General features: G+C 47.0%; 3 protein-coding genes across 3 annotated transcripts in view; 2 read left to right on the top strand and 1 right to left on the bottom strand.

Moving 5' to 3' along the window:
- LOC119396820 (solute carrier organic anion transporter family member 74D) overlaps positions 1 to 11,916 on the bottom strand; it is a 35,697-nt gene extending 23,781 nt beyond the window's left edge. The window contains exons 1-2 of the mRNA XM_037664156.2: positions 11,074 to 11,916; positions 5,351 to 5,437 (exon numbers count right to left, since the gene is read on the bottom strand). Of these exons, the coding sequence (XP_037520084.1) occupies positions 5,351 to 5,437; positions 11,074 to 11,725 (739 nt within the window). The 5' untranslated portion in view covers positions 11,726 to 11,916. The remainder of the gene's footprint in view (positions 1 to 5,350; positions 5,438 to 11,073) is intronic.
- The window catches only part of LOC119396823 (lysozyme c-1), an 82,487-nt gene that overhangs the window by 27,955 nt on the left and 31,307 nt on the right, over positions 1 to 23,225 (top strand). The gene's annotated exons all lie outside the window — the stretch shown is intronic.
- LOC119396821 (glutathione S-transferase omega-1) overlaps positions 1 to 23,225 on the top strand; it is a 98,376-nt gene that overhangs the window by 54,466 nt on the left and 20,685 nt on the right. The window lies entirely within an intron of this gene.

The following is a 23,225-nucleotide window of genomic DNA, read 5'->3' as shown; positions in this document are numbered from 1 at the left end:
AACCGATACGGCTCCGCCATCTCGTTGTCTTTCAGCGCAAATTACTCGGCCAATTATTGAAATGCTGCTTCGTATGTCAGATCCTGAATCTTGTCAGGCACACAACGGCAGGGGCGTAGCCAGGGGGGGGGGGGGGAGTTCAACACCCCCCCCCCCGAATTTTTTTAGTTTTCCTGGCGTATACATACACGCGCACATACAAACGCACGCACGAACATACATAAAGTATGGTTGACCCCCCCCCCCTCGAAAAAAATTTCTGGCTACGCCCCAGCACAACGGCCTGCTAGGAGGTCTACCGTCTTGGTACTGAGGGCGCTAACCAGTAAGACCCGACGCTTCTTCGGATCGACAATCTCAGGGGCTTCGAGAAAGCTTCTAATCGCACACGATATGCTTTGCACTTGTCACCATTGTCAAAAACAGGTGGCCCGTCGTGCGTCGCCATGCTGTTCCCTGGCGGCGTGGGTTAATCAGTAACAGACGGCGAAACAGGAATGAACACAGGTTTATCGAGTTAGTCGTTTCAGTAAGCAACTCCGGTGTGACGTCACGTCACTCAGGCGTTCACGCATGCGCTTGTGGCACTTGCTGAGATCACATCATGCGTGAGCGGCGACTATTCTGCGCGTCAGCGCCATATGACGGAGTCAAGTCGCAAACACGGCGAGGGTGAGCGCATGCCCACAAAGCGCGCTCAGCTGGGCCCATCGTCTGCTAGGCTGTTCCTTCTGAAGGACATCGCCGCATATTATCGTAGTTCAGACGGACAGGCAGCGTGAGTAGGCGAATGGTTTACTAGTATATTTTGTTACGAAGATGAACGTTGCAGCAAGTAATAGAGGAAATCAAATTTACAATACGTCACACGCCTCAACTCACGAGATAAGTCGAAGAACACGGTTGGTCTGAAGTGCACTATCATGGGGTAACATCCTTAAGAAGAGCGCCACCCCAATCAGTCTAGCAGCCTAGCAGTAGATGGGCCCAGCTGAGCGCGCTTTGCGGGCTTGTTCTTATACCCTCGCCCTGTTTGCAACTTCGCTGGGTCATGTGGCGCTGACGCACAGAAAAGTCGCCGCTCGCGCACGCTAGCTAAAGATTTCGGCGGCTGTGCACGTTTTGAAACAGTTCGGTATGCTCAGTGGCAGTGTCCGCGACACAGTGTACAGTGACAGTCGCTTTTCCATCATGCTCAACAGGTGTCTTAATCTCGCACGGTCACATTTCGGCGACGCTGTCACTGTCGCGAATTTTGCGAGATAGGCGCCGGGCGCGTCAGCTTCTGTTTAGACACACTTAGCCAGTTCCTGCTTGAAATGGCGGCTATAAACAGGAAACCCGAATTTCGGTTTAGTTTCCTGGTTATGTCCGGCCCTTTAAGCAGGAGCCGGCTCAGAGTATACCAGTAACAACGTCTCTTGTCCGCTGTATTAACATGGTTGGCACAGTGCCAGACTGTAGACGGGCCCAGAGACAGGCGAACGCGTCTGTCCTAAGCTGGTTAAGTCTAGCGAAAATGACAGTGTCACCGAAATCGATCGTTTTAAAAAACCGTCCCTGTCGATTGGACGTAACGCTTCTGCGGGAGAAACTTCGCGTTTCATGTCAAACTAAGGCACGAAGACATATTCGTTTAACCATATTGCACTTTTACTAAAAGCCACGTTTCAAAAGCTCACAGGGTCCCTTATTCAATCGCCTAAGACGACTCGAAGGCGAAAGCCGTCTCCTTTTTCCTCTTTTTCTTCTCAGTCGATGTATGGATCCTTCCCCCCATCTCCGAAAGCTTTCTGCACCTCACCTGGTTTTGCACAGCCTCCGTGATCGGCCCACCTTTGATCAAGCTGCGATCTCATGTGATGACGTCATCATGCAACGTCACGTTATGCCACGTCATGGTGACGTCACAAAGTTTGGCGTTCTGTGACGTCATAATGAGAAGAGTGTGATGTTGGGCTTGTTGGTGATGGCTAGGTGAAACGAAAATTCGTCCCTCCTAAGTGCGCAAAAACTCATAGCGTGTATGTGCCCCAGGAATCAGGCAAGGCCCGATACTCAACATTGGTCCACTAAAAAATGAAGAAGTCGTCCGCGGGCAAAATTGTATGTGCGGCAGAATTTGGACAAATCCCACTACTCACCACTGGTCCACTAAAAATGAAGGGAACACACGGATGGCAAACACCAATTAAGATTTCTAGACGGACGTAACCAATAAGTGGTAAAGACTGTAATGAACCGTCGGGATTAACCCAGTGATAAACACTGAGGCCGCTTGTCTCAGCTCCGCTGGCTCAGCTCGGATGCCACGATGACGTCGTATGGTGCGCCATGATGACGATTTTTTGCGTCACTCGTCTTGACGCCGATGCCGCCGACGGTCAATTTTCGCGTTTGATGAGGCGCTTTCGCCTTAATAAAGCTGCACAGCAAAGCTTTCTTTCAAAAAACGCATGCTCTCGTGCTAGAAGAGTATAGATAAGACCCTGGCCATCTCTTGCCGCTTCCGGGTCTACAATCTAATCTTGACCAATGCGTGCCCACCGTCGATGCGCTTCTCGCACGCAGACAGCCGGATCAGAGTGGCGGCGGCAGCACTACACTCGGTGATAAGTTAAGCTGCACTTACTTGAATATGACGGCGTAAATTGCGCGGCCTCATGTGTCGGAAACACAAGCTCTCATTGGCTGACTGTACCGAGCATTCGCCGGTGTTTCAATTCGATTCGCCAGGGTTGAAAATTTTCGAAAGGAATTGCCGGAAAGTCAAAACGAAAAGAGAATTTAAAACAAACTTTGCAATAAATTTGATTTGCGGCTGATAACGATATTCAGTAGAACTTGATGCAGGAAACTGTTGCATCCCCGTGTACTTAAATTTAGGTGCACGTTAACGAACACCAGATGGTCAAAATTTCCGGAGCCCTCCACTACAGCGCCCCTCTGGTTTTGGGACGTGAAACCCAACAATTATTATTAAAGTGTTGCATGAAAGGCATGTCCGATCCAAGTGCCATGACGGATGAGTATAATGTGCACATTGGAATGACCTCGTTTGCAATCTCAGCAGTTGCACTTGACGTAATGGTATGAAAAAGCGCCGGTGTACATGCGCTTCACTAGGTTCATGCCATAGAGTTTCGAACAATATTTACTAGAGGGAACTGTGGCGCTGCGATCGTTCAGCCACCATGGGAATAACGTATGCGCTTAGTCTTCGTGTTTGCAGCTTTCGAAGCACTTGTGGATTTGCTTATTGTTTTGTCTTGGCTTTTGTTTCGGATAAAAGAACGGCTCGTTGTGAACCACGTGAGCTGATTTGAATTGGTGAGCATAAAACGGTCAAGGCGGTGAAATGGGACCGCTGAACATTTGCTACTTCGCCATGCGACAAGGTAGCTCCAGGCCACACGGAGCCACACGGAGCCGAAAGAACGAAGCTTAGGCAAATCCACGCACTATACCCATCATTCCCATGCTGGTTGAAGCGTCATGTGCTGCAGCTCCCATAGATATCACCGCCCGATTTCCCTCTAATGGACCAGCGTGAAACCCTATGGGTCATACAAGTGCAGCAACAAAAAAGGCATGAGTCAGGGGAAGATGGAAGCTTGCGATGAAAAATTCGTAAACAGGGGGGTCTGCTGTAGCCGACGTTTCGACAAGCGGACTTCTCTTCTTCAAGGCTGCAACTGTTGCAGCCTTGAAGAAGACAAGTTCGCTTGTCGAAACGTCCGCTCCAGCACACCCCCTTGTTTCATCACAATTGCAGCAATAGCATCACGAAAAAAAAAAAAAACAGCATGCCTACTCATCTACTGTCGTCAAGTCACATGCTTCAGAGACGTCTGCGTCTAGGTGAAGTGAACAAATATTCAAGGGGATTGTAAGGGGATTGCATTGCAGGATACAGCTCGTTGTCAACAGTTCGGGACAATGCCTTATTCACATCACTTCTCGTCTCTCGGCCATTGTGAGGCAGCATACACATCAAGTATCAGTGACGCAAAAAATCATAATGCTGATAGACTGTTGATGAGCACCTATATCGACTCAGCCTTACGCTTAGTGCGGGAGGCTTAAGTGATCACGTCCACGACGGCACAGCCTGCCGCATCAAGGTCGCGAAGAGCTTCGGAAAAGTAGACGATTGTGATAGGCAAAAGTTTAATACGTATGTAGAACAATAAAACCACAGAGTGAAGATTGTACGAGTAAAAGTGGCCTTTCTGGCAGTCTTAGCATCTAAAGAAAACATAATACCAAAACAACACATTTCATTGTCTTCAAACGTCGGTTGGGGGCGATGTTTAATTCTTGTGTGATCCGAGACCGAACGGCTGTTTAGTTTTTACAGCTCCATACGGAGCGCTCCACCATTGCCTGATGGAACTGTAAAGGCGAGTGCAGCGTATATCATGCGCAGTTGACTTACCCAAACGCCCGAAGCAGACCTCACGGCCATATGAGTCACGTGGTTCTTTAAGTCAGCCGGAAGTCTCGACATGTGAGCTCAGCCGAGCAGCGCGAGCAAATTCACGAAGCTATTCGTGTGTCAGAACGGCCTCATTATCGTCGAATGGCTGGCGGCGGCGGCGCAGTATGTGATAATAATTCTTGGGGTTTAACGTCCCAAAACCACGATATGATTATGAGGGACTACGTAGTGGAGGGCTCCGGAAATTTCGACCACCAGGCTTTCTTTAACGTGCACCTAAATCTAAGTACACGAGCCTCAAGCATTTTCACCTCCATCGAAAATGCGGCCGCCGTGGCCGGAATTCGATCCCGCGACCTTCGGGTCAGCACTCGAGTACTACAACCACTAGACCACCGTGGCGGGTGCCGCAGTATGTGATGCCGCAGGCTACCGTGACTTGCCGCCTGATTGACAGCTCCTAATTGCTCAGAATTTCATGCACAGTTTTACCGGGGCGGCGCTCACAGCATTGTTGGATGGAGAATGCAAATGTAACGTAGCATGTTACAGTAAGCCTGTACTACACATGCATAATTAAGCAAGATGTACTGAAGCAATGAATGTCAAAATATATCGAAGAGACGCCCTCACTGCTTAACTTCCAGCGCAAAAGTACAGTGCTTCTCAGTGAAAGTAACAGCATCGTTATAATTTATCGGTTCGATTTTATTCCTTCCTTATCATGAACTATTCGCGGCCGCTTGATTAAGTTGATAACGTGGGTGGAGCAAGGTTCTGACCAATAACGAAGCGTGAGAAAGAATAGCGCTGAAATGAAATCGTTATATTACACCGGCATAGGTTGTGCTTCTAAATTAAATCCCGCCACAGCACTCCGTAGTGAAAGCCTGGCGTACGGAAACTTACGGAAGGGGTCCTCATAGAGAGACAGGCTCACACTAGCGCCAAGGAAACCCAGTGCAGGTCCAATGGATCTGAGAGAGAAGCTTGCCCCTGCAAAAACAAAAAGAAAATAAAGCAATGTTCATTATGTCCTGAACAGGGTGCGGTCACAGTGCTACACGAGCGACTGCTTTGGCAGCAATTATGTCCCTTCTTTCTTTGACACCCTATACGTAACCTCTTCTTTTTCTCATTCAAATTAATTCAATACACAATATACAAAATATTATGCGTTTTTTAATAGCAGCGCCTGCTTTTTACATATTACTATTGAATTAGTAACCCCGAAACCGTTTGTTGTCTTCTGCGCTCTATTTATTACACAAATGACAACAACGCGAAACGGGACACGCATGTGGGCAAACTTTCTACTGTGTTAGTTTGCCGACGCTCTTCAAATATATAAACAAGAAATTATGAAAAAAAAGCTAATTATAGAACGAAAGATCAAAATGGAAGTCTTTAAGCATGTTTGATTCAAAGCTGTTTCATGCAGCGCCGCAGAATGTTTATTTTTCATTGACGATTGGTAAATTAAGGCATTCTTGTCGTTGCGAAGTTAAATGCGTTTCACTTTCATTTTAGTCTTCCATATTGTGATTTGTTTTCCTTTTTTTGTTCACCTTTTCTTCTGCACGTTACTGAGGTGTGCCTGCCAACAATTGAAGCTTGCGAGTATGTTTGTCTGGTTCCTCATGACCGTTCTTTCTGCAAAGAATAGAGCGCGGTTAGACCCAAATGAGCAATGAAAGAAGTTCTATCAGAAAACTAAGCTTCCTCATAAAATATCTTGGGGTTTGACGTGCCAAAATCACGACATGACTATGAGGCATGCCCTAGCGGAGGGCTCCGGAAATTTTGACCATTTGGTGTTCTTTAACGTGTACTCACATCGCACAGTACACAGGCCTCTAGCATTTCGCCTCCATCGAAATGCAACCGCCGCAGCTGGAATCGAATCCACGACCTTTCGGTCAGCAGCCGAGCCTTGTAAGCACTGTACAACTGCAGCGGACGAAAAACTACGCTTCCTATACATAAACTTCAATAGTGTTTCCTGGTCGCAGCTTTTTCTGTTAGCGCTTACAGCCATGGTAAGCAAGCATATTATACTTTGTGATGTTGCTTTCGCAACATCTATAATATAGTGCGTTCACGCACAAACTAGCAGCGTTACCGGAATGAAAGTACTTTCCTCTGGTGTAGCTTTCGTAACATATGTATGTACTCGATGCAGAGAGACATACACTTGATATCCTTGCCAGTCTCATCACGTAGGCGATGGATGTTAGAGGGACCTGATCAAGCAGAATGATAGTGGGTCTCACCCTACGCAGGTATTTTACTTTCTTTTTCTGATTTACGAGGCCGTTAGGTAAGCTATAAAATCACATTTCGCAGTGAAAGTGCGGAGAAATAGAAGATGATGGCTATGCAAGCTGTAGATGGCATGAGGCAATGAAGGAATAGAGCTACCTCGATTTGTTTGGTTACGTACTTTCATTTCTCGCTAACCAACATATCGTCTTGCTGAAAGACGAATGCGAATAATAATAATGATTTGGGGGGGGTGGGGGTGGTTACGTGCCAATACCACGATATGATTATAAGGCATGCCTTAGTGGAGGGCTGTGGAGGGCTTCTGAAATCTAGACCATCTGGCGTTCTTTAACGTACACGGGCTCTAGCATTCCCGCTTCCATCGAAACGCGACTGCCGCGGCCGGGATCGAACCCGCAACATTCGGGTCAGCAGCCGAGTAACCTAACCACATACCACTGCGGGGGGTCGTGAGTGTGATTAAGACACCATGCAGAGAAAGTAAATACGCAGCTACTACTCTGAGGTTAAGGTTTTGTGCATGTAAGTGGACATACAAACGCAAGAGCCTTTGTATAAACACATCAACATCTGCCAAAGTGTAAAGCCAGATCTAACGAATTGCGCTATATCGCATGCTTGCAGCTGGCATATGTAACATTCTGGACGGGCTATTCCACAAATGACGCAGTATATACAGGAAAAACCGATCAGGTTATCGCTAATCGTCCTTGCATGCAAACACGAAAGCACGCAAACATGAGCTGAGTCCAGTTTCATGCAGATGGGTAAAACAGATTTATGAAACGCATTTTTCCGTTAACCATCGTCGACCATAGTTCACAGTCGATCGAATCCTGGCCGACGGCGGCCGCATTTTCGATGGAGGCGGAAATGCCTGAGGCCCATGTGCTTAGATTTAAGCGCACGTTCAAGAACCCCAGGTGGTCGAAATTTCCGGAGCCATCCACTACGGCGTAACCATATCGCAGTTTTGGGACGTTAAACCCCACATATTACTATTATATATACCAAGTTTTACCCCTCGGAAGCCGGGGACCAAAGGCAGACCGTTATGAAAAACATGTCATCACTACATTTTAGTTTTTGCATCCATTCCGAAGCTCGTTCTCGTTCGGACTCGACCAAAGGATGGAGGGGCCGCTGCAGTGAGACTTCACCCCCCCCCCCCTACGGAGAAGCCTGCGCATGCATATGGCAAGAACGGCTAGCAGTACAATTGCTTCGCTACAACCGTGTCATGCGTTGCCGCCATCCGTTTCCGTGTGGCTTTCTGTTCTCACCAATATACACACTGACCGCTTACACTCGATAAAGGCATTCGCGTTTACCTCCTACCCGAGCAACAGTCACTAAACTTTTCCGGTCGGTCAGTTGACTGAGCCGGAGAACACTGGCCGCTGATATATTATAGCTCAACAGGAACGAGAGGCGTAACAAAAGCCGTTCTTTCCCCTTTGTTTTTCCTACGACAAAACACACAAGCGCCGATAACGTTCGAGAGCCACATGCTCCGTCGATATTCCTTTATCTATACCTTTGGAACCAAGTGACTCGGATATAGCACACCTTGAAAGGTGGACAACAAGAGCGCCAGCCTATTGTCATGGCCAACTTCTAATTGTGAGTACTGTTCGCGTAACCGCCGAAGGCTTGATCTAATGTTACGTACATTTAACTGTCATTTACATCGTCTCGGCAACGTGCTATAAATCGTAATACTTATGCATGTACGCCACCCCGAACATGCTAAGCCTCTTCTGCGCAACGTCGTAGTATGACGTAGTTACGTCGTGGAGTCCGGCCGAAGCCAGCAGCGCAATATTTTTTTTTATTATCGTCAAGTTGACAATTAAGCCTCTAACTTAGAAGAGAAAATTGAGCGAGTTGGTATTGATTCATACTTAGGGCTGTGCAGCGCTCACAAAAAGGGACAAGGAACAGCGCTTGTCCTGTGTACTTCTTCTGTTCCTTATCCCTTTTTGTGAGCGCTGCACAGCCCTAAGTATGAAGCCTCTAACTCTTGTGATGCTAGTGCATGGTCTTGAAGAAAAGCTTTCCAACAGCGTTGAAGAATAATAAGCAGATCAAACAAGACTAAAAAGCGGTCTTGTCCTGAGGCAACATCACGCAAGAGTTCAAAGTGTACCATCTAATGTTATATGTACAGTTCTTATCTATACTGAGTAAAGGTAGATATAGGGTTCATCCAATATCACTGATATAGTCGGGCGAGTTGGTAAGGGTTCATGGTTATGAAACGGCGCAACGAAATGACACGCAACACTGACGATGAGGACATGAAAACAAGCATCAGCGCTTGTCTTCGTGTCTTCATCGTCAGTGTTGCGTGTCATTTCGTTGCGCCGTTTCATAATCATGAACTCCTCCAATATCGTCAAAGATGTATTTCAGCGGGGAACGAAATCGTGTAACGTTAGTTGCCAATGTATCTCTCCATAAGCGTGCGCAGGGTTGCCCTTCAGGGGGGGCGCATGTTAGTCGCGCGCCCCCCTCCCTGATTATGTCAAGGTATGCGGATGCTTTGCGCACCCCCACTATTCGCCCCCCACACAATGTATAGGGGCTGACTTTGCGCCCCCTTATCGCACCCTTGCCCCCCCCCCCCCCCTGCGCACGCCTATGTATCTCTCCATGAAACAAAAACATCTTCAATCAGAACAGCATACATGTAGATTGTTGCAGAGGTTTGATAACGACGTTTACTTTTGTATGACTAGACAATGTATGGATGGTGCTAATCAAAGGTATTGGGACAGCAGCCTCCGGTCTTGCGTAAGACCTCGTGTAGCATGGCACAGAAAAAGTCAGCTCCAATGACATATTGTTTGCAGCGTGACTGCTAAAAAAAGATTGTCTATAGTGTTGCGGCACGTGGTACCGGCAATCACACTTAATGCATCGGTTGTTAACCCCCCCCCCCCCCCCCCCAACGGCAACGATCGACTCTGTGAATCACACAGACTAAGTAGTCCCACATTTGCCCTTAATACCAAATAATATGCCATAGAACGCCACGCATACATATCAATGCAATGCAACATAATCTCATGTGTGTATTAGGCATAGAGATTATCGGTGTCATGGTTTTTATTTGTTTCATTTTTTGCACTGAGCATATAAGACACATGCAAGTGCGTTTACGCTGGCGAAGTGCTCAAATTATAAACTACGACTCAAATATTGTTAGAGTCGAATCGGTCAGACCGAATATCAAATAGTTTTTCGAATAACAAGAAGCCATTCTCACCAATAACAAAAAAAAAAAAACTAATCTTCACATCCGAGTATTTTCACGGCACTGGCAAATCTACCTCGTTAGATTGAACGGTGTGAAGTGTTGATTTTTAAACACAGAAAAGTTGAACTACTTAGAATAACAGCTGTATTCACATGCTCAGCACACAAAGGTGAGTGCGCGTGACGATAGTTTGATCGGAAAAGTTTGACTTCCTGACCAACGCAGCAGACTATACTACGGAATTTCCTTTGTCGTATATCCGTAGGACCTGGTCGCAGAAATATGTAGCACATTTGCTCCAATCTTATACTTTATTGAGCGCACTTATTGGACGGAAATATTGTAAACTATCCGTATTACTAATATCGAAGCCAATTGGCGGCCTTTGCACAGGCCCGGCGAGCCGCATTTGCCAGTGGGGCCCTGGAGGGCCTTGACCCACAGTAACCAGAGAGCCTTATATTTATTAAAGTTGTTTCTCTCACACTGCACTGAATCTAATGAGGAAATACTTTGTCCTTCGAACTTTTCGAATATTCGCATACCGTGGCTCAAATCAAACATCACCCAATTTTCTCAGCGCAACAGCCTATACGTCATAAAGAATCAAGTTTCAAAACAATAGGACCTACGGGGGCACCGTGAGCTGGAAACCTGAGAAAGAAGCTTTTATTGTCTTCAGAAAGACTCCTTCTTAAGTGTAATTTTCTGCTTAACCCTGGATTGCACGTTCTCGCTTGGCTGATGGCACGTTATTTTACCTGTAGTTGTTCCGAGCGTTCACCCATATAACAAGCGTTTTATCGAAGGATTGTGCCTTTAAATATGCGCTTCAATCAAGTAACTAAGAGACCAGCGGTTCAATACGTGAACTGCACCCACAACCGCAACGTACGCTGGCGACGACGAGATAGCTCAGCCCAGGTTAACAGTTGAGACCGCAATGCTCACTAACAATACGTTACCCATGCATGAACATGTGCTGTAAAAGCACCACTCAAACATGGGTTTCTTTCACCAGTTGCCTTCGACACAGCCTGCACACAAAAGCGAACGACCCAAAGCCTGTAGGTGAAGGACTTACCGAAGTACAACGGTGAACTCTGTTTCTTGACGCTGTCGTCAATGTAGCTGCTCCCGGCGACATGGAGGACGCTCTGACCGAAGCCGTTCAAGAAGGACGCCACGAAAAGGATGATGAACGGTAAGTAACTCTCCGTTGCCTGCGTCGTGCAGTCGGGACTCATCTTCACAGCCATACCGCCACCACCACCTCCGCAGAACTCGAGGCTCGCAAAGTCCATCGGCTGTCTGCGCTCACCTTCGTCAGCGAGCAAATGGGTCGCGGGCCCGAAGATGACGTAGGGCAGGGCCACGGCCAAGGAACTGCACCCGACCACCATCATGCCCAGGGAGAGTAGCTTCGGTCGGCTGATCCAGCTGGCGACGTAACCCAGCGGAATGTCCAGGAATATGGGGCTGATGCTTTCGGCTACGAGGATGACAGCGATAGACTTGGTGGACAGGCTGAAGCGGCGCTCCAACGTCGACAGGGCTCCCATGGTGTAGGCCTTGTAGGCCGACTGACACATCGCCAGCACATTGAGGAAGAAGAAAAGACACCTCGCTGACGCGAACGTCTGCAACCACTTGGGACGCCAAGAACCGAGACCACACTGGAAGTCCCGGACGTGCGTCCTCATGGGCCTCGTTTCCGCTTCGTCCCCGCTGGCCATGTTCGCTCTAGTCGTTTTTGCACCTCGAAGAACTGCGGTAGCTCATTCAAACTAACGAGATCATACGTTGAAATTCATTCTGTATAGAGCCATGGTTCAAGTGCAAGAAACTGTACTTCCTAGTTGAAGACTGCAGAACCCCGAAGTGGACAGAGGTGCCGCTCTTACAGGTCACTGCCTGCAGATCCACTCAAAGAGCGAGGCTACTTGTCGGTATTTATGCTCACAGAAACAGGATCGTTTAAGACATGACAGCGGCCCCAGCGGGCTTGTCCTGACTTGTCGACGATGAACCAGCTTTTCCAGCCCCATGCATGACGTCGCGGTTGCGCAGGCGCAGAAATTCACATAAGATTAGAATCAGTTGATGCTATAAGCGACAGCGTAGGTCATATCATATCAGAATGAGATCGTGTGGATGAACGGCAAAAGCTTCGTTGTCCACGCAGAACCTGACGAAACGACTACTGAGCGTGAGAAAGAAAGCAAACGCAAATCAGCCGCGGCAATGCAATGCACTGCGCTCTGAAGTGCCTTACGGCGGAACCACAAACCTGCCGTGACGTGTGCTTGATGTTTGAAGCATCCAATCTTACTTTCCTTCGCGCGTGTTAAGAAACATATTATAGCGGAAACAGATGCAAAGCGCAACGCACCCCAAGTCCAGATGCATAGATACGTGCCACGGGTTGGTTCAAGGCGGAGACTGCGCCCCTGCGCGCAGCTTGCGTAGAGCACTGCACGTTATCGCACACCAGTCTCGAGTGGGAGCAACGGAGGCGATAAAGAGTGTGTGTTTTATGATGGCAGAACAAAACAAAAATGTCGACGATAAGCGATGAACTCACGTAATAGTAAGCGCCGCCTTTGCGGCAGGAAGGTGTATAACCTCAGGACAATCGCACGTACACCATATCGGTTCAAGCTTACATGCGAGCACACCTTGCGCAATTAGCTGCGTGTTCGATGTAACATCGATAAGTTGGCGGCAATACTTTTTTTTCTTCTTAATAATTCTTGGGGGTTTTACGTCCTAAAAACACGATATGATTTTAAGGGACGCCGTAGTGGAGAGCTCCGGAAATTTCCACTAACTAGGGTTCTTTAGCGTGCACATAAATCTAAGTACGCGGACCTCTAGCTTTTCGCTTCCATCAGGAATGCGGCCGGGATGCGATCCCGCGACCTTCGGGTAACCAGTCGAGCACCATAACCACTGTACCATCGCGGCGGGTGGCGGGAATACTTGAATGTAAAGACGCGTTTTGCCAATAAGATTGTATTTCTTACGTTTCTACACGAGAGGATTGTTTCGATTTCTTGCGTTTTTGCAGGTGCACTGTGGCTTTGCGTTAGCATGCGCACCATCATCACACCCAAGTCCAGTGCAAAACTATTGTCTCCCCCAGATATCTTAAATAACGTTTTCCTGAGTCAGTTGAAGAACACTTACAAATATTATAATCCATCGTCCTTGGCTACGTTTTCATTTCGTTGGCCCATTCTGTTACTCTCTGGCCAAGCGATTCCTCGTATTAATCTCAGCTAAGCTTGAACGAAAGAAGGGGGAGGGCTCGTTTTTTTCTTTGCTAGACACAACATTAATTAGAACTAACATACAAGAAAGCTAAGGAAAGTATAGGGGAAGTTATTTGTAGTAATGAATAACTTCCCCTCTATACTTTCCTTGGCTTTCTTGTTTGTTAGTTCTAACTAATGTTGTGTCAGCTAAGATGTCGCTCATAAGCCCTTGGTCGTTAATCCACGCTGCGCCAACTTTCTAAATGATCTGTATTGCGTCTATCCTTGCGCTTGCACTGGGCAGAGTGCAACTATTTTCCTGTATACCACGAATCGGGCAATCAGCGGAGACTGCCGTAAGTTTTTCTGCGTGGTATGGTAACTTGGTACACCTCACCATATACTTGGTACACCACTTAGTGCCCATAAGCAGTATACTTGGTCACTCAATTAGAGGTTCCCGTTAAATTTTAGGCTCAATATTCAGATTCAGAAAAAGGTTAACATGTTGTTAGCAGTGGCCGTGCTGCGGGTCATAGCAGCACAAACAGCCGCAATACGTTAAGGACAGGATCATTTGCCAGCCGTAACCATCACGTGCTGGGCATCGGAGGTGCTAGTTGCACAACTGCACGCGTACGATAAGTACTCATGCCGGAGCATTAAATATGGCGCTTAAGGAAATTTAGCCAAGCAGCCCGTAGACCCGACTGCCGAGCAACACCGCATGCGGAAAGTGCGAATATATTGTGCTTACTTTTCCGTCGAGCGCCAGGCTTCGACGGTGCATTGGAGCAAAAGCTCATAGGTACGCGCCTGTTGGTTATCTTGACTCACAGGTTACCTAGTTATCGCTTATTATTTGTCAATTAAAACCGGACTTCGAAGAAAATGCAACGTTTGAATTACTTTTGTAGATATTTTTTTCAACAAAAGACCCATAGTCTCAGGCATTACTTTCCAACGTTATAACAGTCATACGCACAGCAACTGTCGCAAGATAGAGAAACACCTTTTCTTCACGCTCTGATGTCAACAGATTTCGTTCACAGCATTCAGTAATATCTGGCGTTTTACGTGCCAAAAGCGCGATATGATTATGAGATACACCTTAGTGAAGGGCTCCGGAAATTTCGACCATCAGTGTTCTTTAACGTGCACTGACATCACACAGTACACGGGCCTCTAGCACTTCGTTAACAACATTCAGGGGGAAATAAAAACATATATACAGTACATAAAGATCCACAAACTGTCTAGCCATCGAGATATGAAAAAAAATGAAAGAAAACGAAAAAGGATTCGATCAACTCACAGTTCTCCCTCTTGTTTTATTACGAGCACACTTTCGCATACGAACGCACAGTGCGCGCCATAGTGGACATTGAACGGCTAGCCAACATATGGGCCTCCAGAGAGTGCGAAAGAGCAAGGTCTGGATAGATACGAGGGAAAGCGCCGAGGTGCACCCGACTGGAGATATTGGCTGGCGACGTATACGAGCGCGCAGCTGGAGGTGAAAATCACACCCCCTCCGCAGCTGCCAACTCTTCGCGTGACTCTGCCTTCGGGGTGCAATCTCGTTCGCCAAATGGCATTTATACCTGCGCTTGATCGCAGTTTCGCGCGCAGCCAGCATATAGAGCGTCTTATTGGCACGTTCGCTTATTACTTAAAGAGAGCAACAGAAATGAAATTATCTGTAGTGTCGGGTGGAAAGCGCCGCGGTGTTGCCGCCGCTGCTGATTTAACGCTCTCGGAAGGTGATCTCTCTGTATATATGTGCCACGAATGCTTTAAAAAAATTATTGAAAAATAGCGCGCGTACAAAGTGTCAAAATGATGTCGGAGAGAGGGAGTAAGTCAGAAGCAATATTGGTATATCCTACCAATCTGAAAACCCCAACTACTGTCACTTATATAATGACAGCAGCTGCTAATGATAGCTGCAAACCTGCTCGTATCGTAATCCCTTCTTATTTTATCTTATCAGCAACAGACACTATGAAGTTGATCGCAATTATTTTTCACGAATGGAATATCTCAAACTTCGGAAAAGAACAAAAAAGGAAAAAAAAAAGGACAGAGAGAGAGAAACGCTCTAGGTACAAGCTGGCGAATGGTTTCTCGCTATGAAGTAAATACTAGGCAACTGGAAGGCATCCTCACTAGCATGGCTTAAAACAAGGGTATGATCTGTAAAGCGCGAACGAGGTTTATGAACAGCTTAAGCAAAGCAGCGTAACAACGCTATGAGCGAAGAAGGCGATGCGCGTCTTCAATCGCATATACAGTGGAGGGGCGTGACAAGAGTAATCGGTGAGAGCCGATAAAATTTGGAGTAGGTCCACTTGTGCTTACATCGCAGGAAAATGCAGATTACAGCGTCGGGCTCGCTGTCTTTCGTAATCTTGCTGTGCTACCGCACTTGGCGCATTTCACTGTCTCGGTTATCTGCCGCGTGTGCGGAAATTTTAGAGCATCGCGCCACATCGGGCACGATCTGATTCGGGCAGCCAGCCGGCGTGGACAGCGGACTTACTTTTTTTAACATAAATGTACTGTCGCGCAACACGATAGTGCGCAACGCAATATCTTATTTGGTTTCATTGATGATCATGTGTTGAACAAAAGTATTTGAGAGAATCGTCAGGATAGTTGGCCTTTTATTACGGAATATATAACTTAGCGCAAAAATAACCGCCACTGACAGAACAAAAAACGATGCATTGCTTCTTTTGCTGCGTCCGTTGTATTTGTTGATCCGCACGGCCTGATCAATGCAATCTGTTCAATGTATATATTTATTGTTCCGTCCCAAATGCACATCCTGATTTGTTTAAGCGAATTATATATTTGGCATAGCACTGCGGCTATATAAACTGCGCGTCATCATTTCTTTGTAAACTCATTTTCTGATTCACTCACACATCAGCGTCACAGCGCATCAACGCATCAGCGTAGTCTTGGAACGCCAAATGCTTTGCTTCACAAAACGCAGTCAATAGCTGACATCCGCCTCATCCTGCATTGCAAATCACTTTCTCCTACCTGTTGCAAAAGTAAAGGAGAAGCGCTGCGGCGGTTACGTCGCGGTATACATGCACGCAAGAATGTACGTGGATATGTGTACAACACCCAGCGGCTTCACCGACGCGTGCCGTATACGCCAGAGGCCATTAGACGAACACAATGCGTTTAAACCCTTCTGTTCTTCCTCCTCCGAGAAAGCGTTCCGCAGCGCGGCCGAGGGATTGGCCCAACGCGTGCGCGATGGACTCGGAGTGTTCGAGGAAGCGGAACGACTTGGATCCCCCCGATGATTACAACCACGTAGAGGCTCGCATCACTCGCTGCCTCCCGGGGGCTGTTATTTTATCACCAGCTTCACGGGCAGAAACGTAATGGAAAGGACGATTCCGACAGGAACGCGCATGCACTGACGCAACAGTCACGCAAGAAACCACTCGAGCACGCGGTTACTTAGCGCGAGCGAGCAATAGCAGACAAAAAAAAATGAGGAAAGCGGTTAAACATATAATCAACCGCGGTATAGGGCAGCGGGCTGGAGGGGATTAGCGCGGCGTGGTGTATTCCAGCGAAGAACGTGTGCGACCTTGCTGCATTACTCGCTTTCTTAGCACATGACGCCTATTCGCCATCGAAAGAAAAAGGCGGGTGCACTCTAACATCATGCGATCAAGTTTCCCTAGTTCCCCGGTGTGCCCTGATGCCAAAATACACGTGCCTCCCATATCAAGATGTATGTTTCGATCGAAATTGAGAGTCCTGAATTTTGTCCCATGAACGTTTTTTAGACAGTTCTACTAGCTATTTCTGTACTGGTTAACCTCCCTGCTTTTCCCCGCTCTCCTGTTTGTTCCTTCCTTCCTTGCCTAACTATAAGACTAACTAACACACATTATTGTGGACTGTGCAAAACCACACGGTGAGAGAGTAGTGCTCGCCCAGTTTGAATAAAATTTCGTCTGTTCAACTTCGACGTGGAGCAGACATAAGGGCGCGCACAGAAGAGCACAAGTTGACATGTCAGTCTTCTCCGGGTGTTTAACGTAATGTCCCCGAGCGACACAGGAGTCGCCGTACGGAGGAGAAATCGAAGTATACATGAGCGTTTTTACATATCTCCCTCATCTAAACGCAGCCACCGCAGCCGGTAACCCCACCCGCAACCTCGTGTTGCTTAGAATGCATGCAGCGACGTCATAAAACCTGAGTCACCTCGGCATGCCCCCACGAAGGTGTCTATGTAAAAATATTTATGCAAATCCCACGCAATCGGTGATAAACAATTCTGCAGGCAGCTAGCTATCTCACTACTACATATAGCATCCACCTAGAACAAAGTGCCTGGCATGAGACAGGCAGACATTGTTTCGCACTCACACAAACGAAGAGAAACGGGAAATTTGTCATCCAGCCGTTTGTAGTGTACGAAGCTTTAAGGAAATTCATGCGGGTTTTTAAGTATAAGAAAGCTTCGTGGTCTACGAAAAATATCTCCTGGTCGGGGATTCGAACCCAACTAGACCAACGGCTTTCCGGTGTAGCTGCTTTATCCGAGATAACCAGCAGGCTAGCATATGGCAGCGCGACGGCCAATTAATCGTAAACCTGGAGTGCACAGGAACACTGATAATGGCAAATCAGTTCTGCGAAGCCGTGCAATGCGGAGGGAGGTTCGCGTGGTTTCCTGAGTATTTTTTTTTTCTCGTTTCATGAAGTTTCTTTGATCTTGCGGGCAGCACCGATGTGCCACTAACGAAGAACATTAGTTTCATCTTACAGCCACTATGTTTATAGGTAGTTTTTTCTATACACGATAACTGATTCTTAATGTGTATATTAGCAGCTGTCGTGTGGAGCTTCTGAGAAGAGAAGAGGTGTGAGCTGGGTATTCCCTCTCGGGAACTGTGCGCGCCACTGGGACATGTGTATTGCTCCTAGTGTCGCCTATGCCCCGCATCTCGTTAATAATGCAGCGAACAGAACGTCCGCGCCCACAGGTATGCGTTGTGGTGAATGACGTTCTGGGTTTTACTTCTCGCATTGCTCGTGTATCAGCGAAGCGGCAGAGATTACAGCGAGCGCTTCCTGCTAACAGCAGATGCGGTGTAACGCAACGTCTCGGGAGAAGCCTCCGCCACACACCACGATCTAATGACCTGGCGTTTGTTTTGTCTGGTTCGCTTCTCTTGCGCCCTAGTCTGCGCGCCTTATCTTCTTCGACGATTACATCGACAAGGTTGCATTTTCAATTAAGCTCGTCCTTCATATTTCACAGACCGTTTGAGCAAATGTAGCAAAATTCGCCTCCAACTAAATGTGCGGTCGAATAATGCGACCACGCAACTGAAGTTCAAATCACGCAGGCTAGTGCGCGAAATATTAGTTCCTAGTTGCTATAAAACAAGAATTTCAAAATCTGAGGCGTTGTAAGTTGTCGCAGTCCTCGTAAGCGTCTTGATCGTTATGGAAGCAACACACGGGCACGCCACAACTGAAGACTGTGGATTAACTTTCACCATCTAAGGTGAATGCATGCGAGTGATTTTGCATTCTGCCACCATCGTAATGAGGCCACAATGTGGCTGCAGGAATCGAACCTGCGACCTCGTGCTGACGCTGCCATTTCTGACTAAATATGTATTATACCGTATAATGTTCTACTACTACTCTCCAAAATAACTAGCCGTCCAGCGTCGATTCGTTCGTTCGAAATTGTGTTTCCACGTATAACACATCATCAAGTTCTCAAATATGTATGCATCTGTTATAAGCTATGTGTTGCGCTTGCTTGCATCTCTGTTCTTCCCTTTACATCCCCAATGGATGCGTCGTTCCTACGTTCATAAACCCTTCTTCACATCCGCCATCATCGTCTTCATCATCTTCTTCTTCTTCGTCGTGTTCTTATCACTTAAAGCATGGAATTTAGTAACCAAACAAACTTGCTAAGCTCGTAAAATAACTGTCGTGCCGATGAACGCCGCCGACATAGAGACTCATAGTATATTACGTGACAGCGACACTGTATCGATTCAGGAATTATTGCCTATCCCGCTGGCAGTGGTCACTTGCACGACCGTACAGGTAGATTAGCATGCATGGCGCGCTGCGCTCACTTCACAGCCGCTCGATTCGCTTAGCCGCTGCCCGCATGCATTTATTTGTTAAAGCGAGCGTACCTCGTCAAGGGCAAACGCGCCGCTTGCGCTCACGACGATGATCGGACTGCAGCCTTGCTTCCTGGTCAGCCTTCGACGAACGAATTATATGCACCGTGGTATCGATATAGTGCCTTAGATCGGTAATAACACACACAAAAAAAAGAAAGATATGTATGCCATTACGTAGGCTGTAGATCTTTTCGCGCGACGCTTTCATCGACCGGCACGCGACACCCGTCTTAGCTAGTGCGGCCCTGCTTACAGGAACTAATGTGTATTTTTTTTTATTGCGAATACAGCGTTCAGATAGGTTAACACGAACGAGCGAACGCGTGGCCGTCGATACCAGCAGCCCCGTCTTGTCCTTAGCGACCTGGGCTATTGAGGACGGTGCGCTCATGGCCCTTTGCATTTGGTTGTGGCTGGGACTGCGCATGCGCGCCAACCTCGCCGATAGTGCACGTGGTTATCACGAGGCAATGCCACAGGTATACTGATGGCCAAATGTTCGCGTGTTACTGTAAGTACATTCAAGCTCTGTACTTCGTTTTGTTGTCATGTGTTGCGCCGAATTGAGAGATTTGAAGTTGAGAGAAGTGAAGTGGCCGACTGCAAAAGGTAAGTAAAGAGCCCCTAAGCCACTCCGAGTTCAAAGACGAGAGATTGGTTTCTTTCTCGCCTTCGCTACCCTTCAGGGGCGTAGCCAAGGGGGGGGTTGGGGGGGTTCAACCCCCCCCCCCGAAATTTTTCGATTTTGCTTGCGTATATAGGCACGCACACATACAAACGCACGCACGAACATACATAAAGTATGTTCGTGCGTGCGACCGTTCTGCTACAAGGCAGAACGGTCGTACGACTGCATGGCACAGCAGGCTAGGAGACAATTCACAACTGATATCCCTTGTATGTGGACCACCCGAAATCTTATTTCCTCATGACGTCACGTTAACAGACTGGTAGCGTCACATTTTGCGCCGGAAAGGTGGGAATATAAAGTGCTCTTTTCTTTTTTGAAAGGTTGTTCAGGGGCCTTTTAATGTTTTCTTTCTTTCTTTCTTTCTTTCTTTCTTTCTTTCTTTCTTTCTTTCTTTCTTTCTTTCTTTCTTTCTTTCTTTCTTTCTTTCTTTCTTTCTTTCTTTCTTTCTTTCTTATCCTACTCTTTCTTTCTCTCTTTCTCTTTCTTTCACTTTCTATCTTTTGTCTCTTCCTTTCTCTCTTTTGTCTGTTTCTTTCTTCCTCTTCCTTTTTTTCTTTCTTTTTCTCTTTATTTATTTTTTTTTCTCTTTCTTCAATCACGTTATTTTACTTTTACCTGTTTTAGGCTGCACGAAGTACTGAGCGTTCTACCCCGCGTCTTATACACTGCGGCAGCGGAGAATTTCTGTGTCAGAGTAAAGTTACAGCGCTCTCGATATCACCGGAGCGAGTCATGAATATCCATGCGCAGCGGCAGCTTTTCCCTGAATTCTCAATGTCCTTCCCGTTGCACCCCGCCCTGTATGGAAACCGCCGGCCGAAATGGGGTATCAGCCGCTTTTTAAGTACCGAGCCCCGGCCGACACCACCATCTGACAAATGTTCTTCGAAATGCCAGCGGGAATGAATATGCCCAAGGTCAGTCGCAAAGAGCCAGCGCCGTGTAGGTTATATAGTGTGCACGATTAACTTTAGCCGCTGCCAGCATGAACACGTCAGTAAATGAGCGCTCTCTTTTTTATTTTTTTTTTTTATTAGTACACGCTGCAGTCCGAAGACCAAGCAGGAAAGGCAATAAAAGAACGTAGTGAACGAAACATTTTTTATTAGCGTTTCTTCTAACAGCCTCTGGCTTCTCCGGCAAAAGTTTGTTACCTCCGCATTCACACATTAAATTTAGATGAGGCGTTGCATCTGTTTCAGCTTCTGGAGTGCTCGCACGAGCGCAGCTCTTTCAAGAGATACGCTTTTTCAGAAATTATGCCTGTAAATAAGAACGATTATCCCATAACTGCAGCGTAACGTGAGCTTTTTCGACGAAACATTAAGTTAACACTGTGTATCAAACAAAAACTCACAACAGTGATCGAAGACATGCCAAATGATGCTAGAGCAAATGTGTCTTGGAATTGGCTCCTCGTTCAATCGTATTTTTTTTTTTCACTGCTAAGTCGGGTGTCGACTTGCTGAGGTGCTCACTACAAAGAATCATATTGCACAGAGCTGCTTATGGACCTTTGTCACTTCGTGTGTAAATATTCACAAGTGCTCACAGAGTAATACAGCAGCGCACTTACAACGCAGATGCGGTAAGTTTCGACAACTTTTAATAATGGAGACTGCTCTTCATCAGCGCAACTTGTGGAAATGAACAGCCGCGTGCTAAGACACGACAAACGGTGCAGTCACTGTATATATAAGTCTTACTTATTCAACAGATAGTGAACAGCAGTGAAGCAAGGAAAAATGTGTTTCCTTTCGACGAGCAATGCGATATAAAGCGCGGCATTCTCACTATAAGCATCTAAGTTGACAAGGCAAAGGTTTGCAGATGGTGGGACGCAGTGTAGCCGGTAGCTCGAAAAGAGATGGCAATCTGCAAGCGGTCAAATTACCTCCGCGTCCGGGCAACCTATATAAATCAGGCTGCATATTGCTTCCTGTCATTAGACACGCTACCCGGACTTGTAGCGAGTGCTTTGCAGCCCCGAGTATCAAAGAATAATTTTTATCTCTCTGCAAACAAATTAGGTAGATTGCGCAAATTTCCGACCAAGGTCCTGGTTTTTCCAGTGAAAGAATTAACGCGTACGATCTACACGTTGTTGCCTCGCCAACACGCACTCGACGTCGAGCTTCACAGACGTTGAAGATATCGCACGCCGTAAGCTTAAAGCGGGCCGGCAACGATAGATGCGTTCTTTATTTCTTTTTCAGCCTCTACTTTTCTTTCTTGTCTCGCTCTTGCGAGACAGTCCTGACGTACATTGGTGATATCATGCATGTGACCGAATTCCAGACAGCCAGTGCTATACTCCGCGCCTGCGTAGAACGTGCTTTGTTAAGCTATCAAGCCAATATCTTCTTCCGTAAATCGTCCACACCTCGTGACAGGGACGGAATAGGCAGTTCATCACTCCCACAAAGATGGAGCCCGGTTTGATGTAAGAACCGAATCGAATATACCGCCTTACATTGCTTGCGAAACGCCCGATTAGATGAGTCATCGCAAGAGACTATCTGATGAACCGCCCCGAAAGAATACGGCAGTCGAGCAGGAATGCCTGTCACTTGTAGCAAGCTTCTTACGTAAAATTGAAGAACACCGCATCATTTCCGATGGGGACGTGTGCTTGCGCGCAGTGACAAACCAACTTTCGCACAAGATGCTTATCTACTAGCCAGGACGAAACTCCGCGAGATGCTATTTATTTATTTATTTATTTATTTATTTATTTATTTATTTATTTATTTATTTATTTATTTATTGTATTTATTTAATGTCTGAATGGGTTCAACGTCACAAGGAAGCACTGGGTTTATGAAAGACGCCTTAATGGAGGGCTCTGAACAACTGTCGGCAACCTATAGCGTGCTTGAAAAGGCGCCTGTAAGTACAGGGGCCGTTCAGGAGAGACAATAAATAACGTCTCCCCTCCCCTCCCCCGAAACGTAGCTGCAACGGCCGAGAATTGAACCCGCGACCTTTTACTTAGCTGCGGAACATACGTAGCCCCTGTGCCATCGCTCCAAGTTCACAAGGAGAGAAATACCATGTTTTCTTCAGTAAGAATAACACCTCGGTTTAT

The sequence above is a fragment of the Rhipicephalus sanguineus genome, chromosome 6, assembly GCF_013339695.2.
Source record: "Rhipicephalus sanguineus isolate Rsan-2018 chromosome 6, BIME_Rsan_1.4, whole genome shotgun sequence".
NCBI lineage: Eukaryota > Metazoa > Arthropoda > Arachnida > Ixodida > Ixodidae > Rhipicephalus > Rhipicephalus sanguineus.
This window is presented reverse-complemented; position numbering and strand designations above follow the sequence as displayed.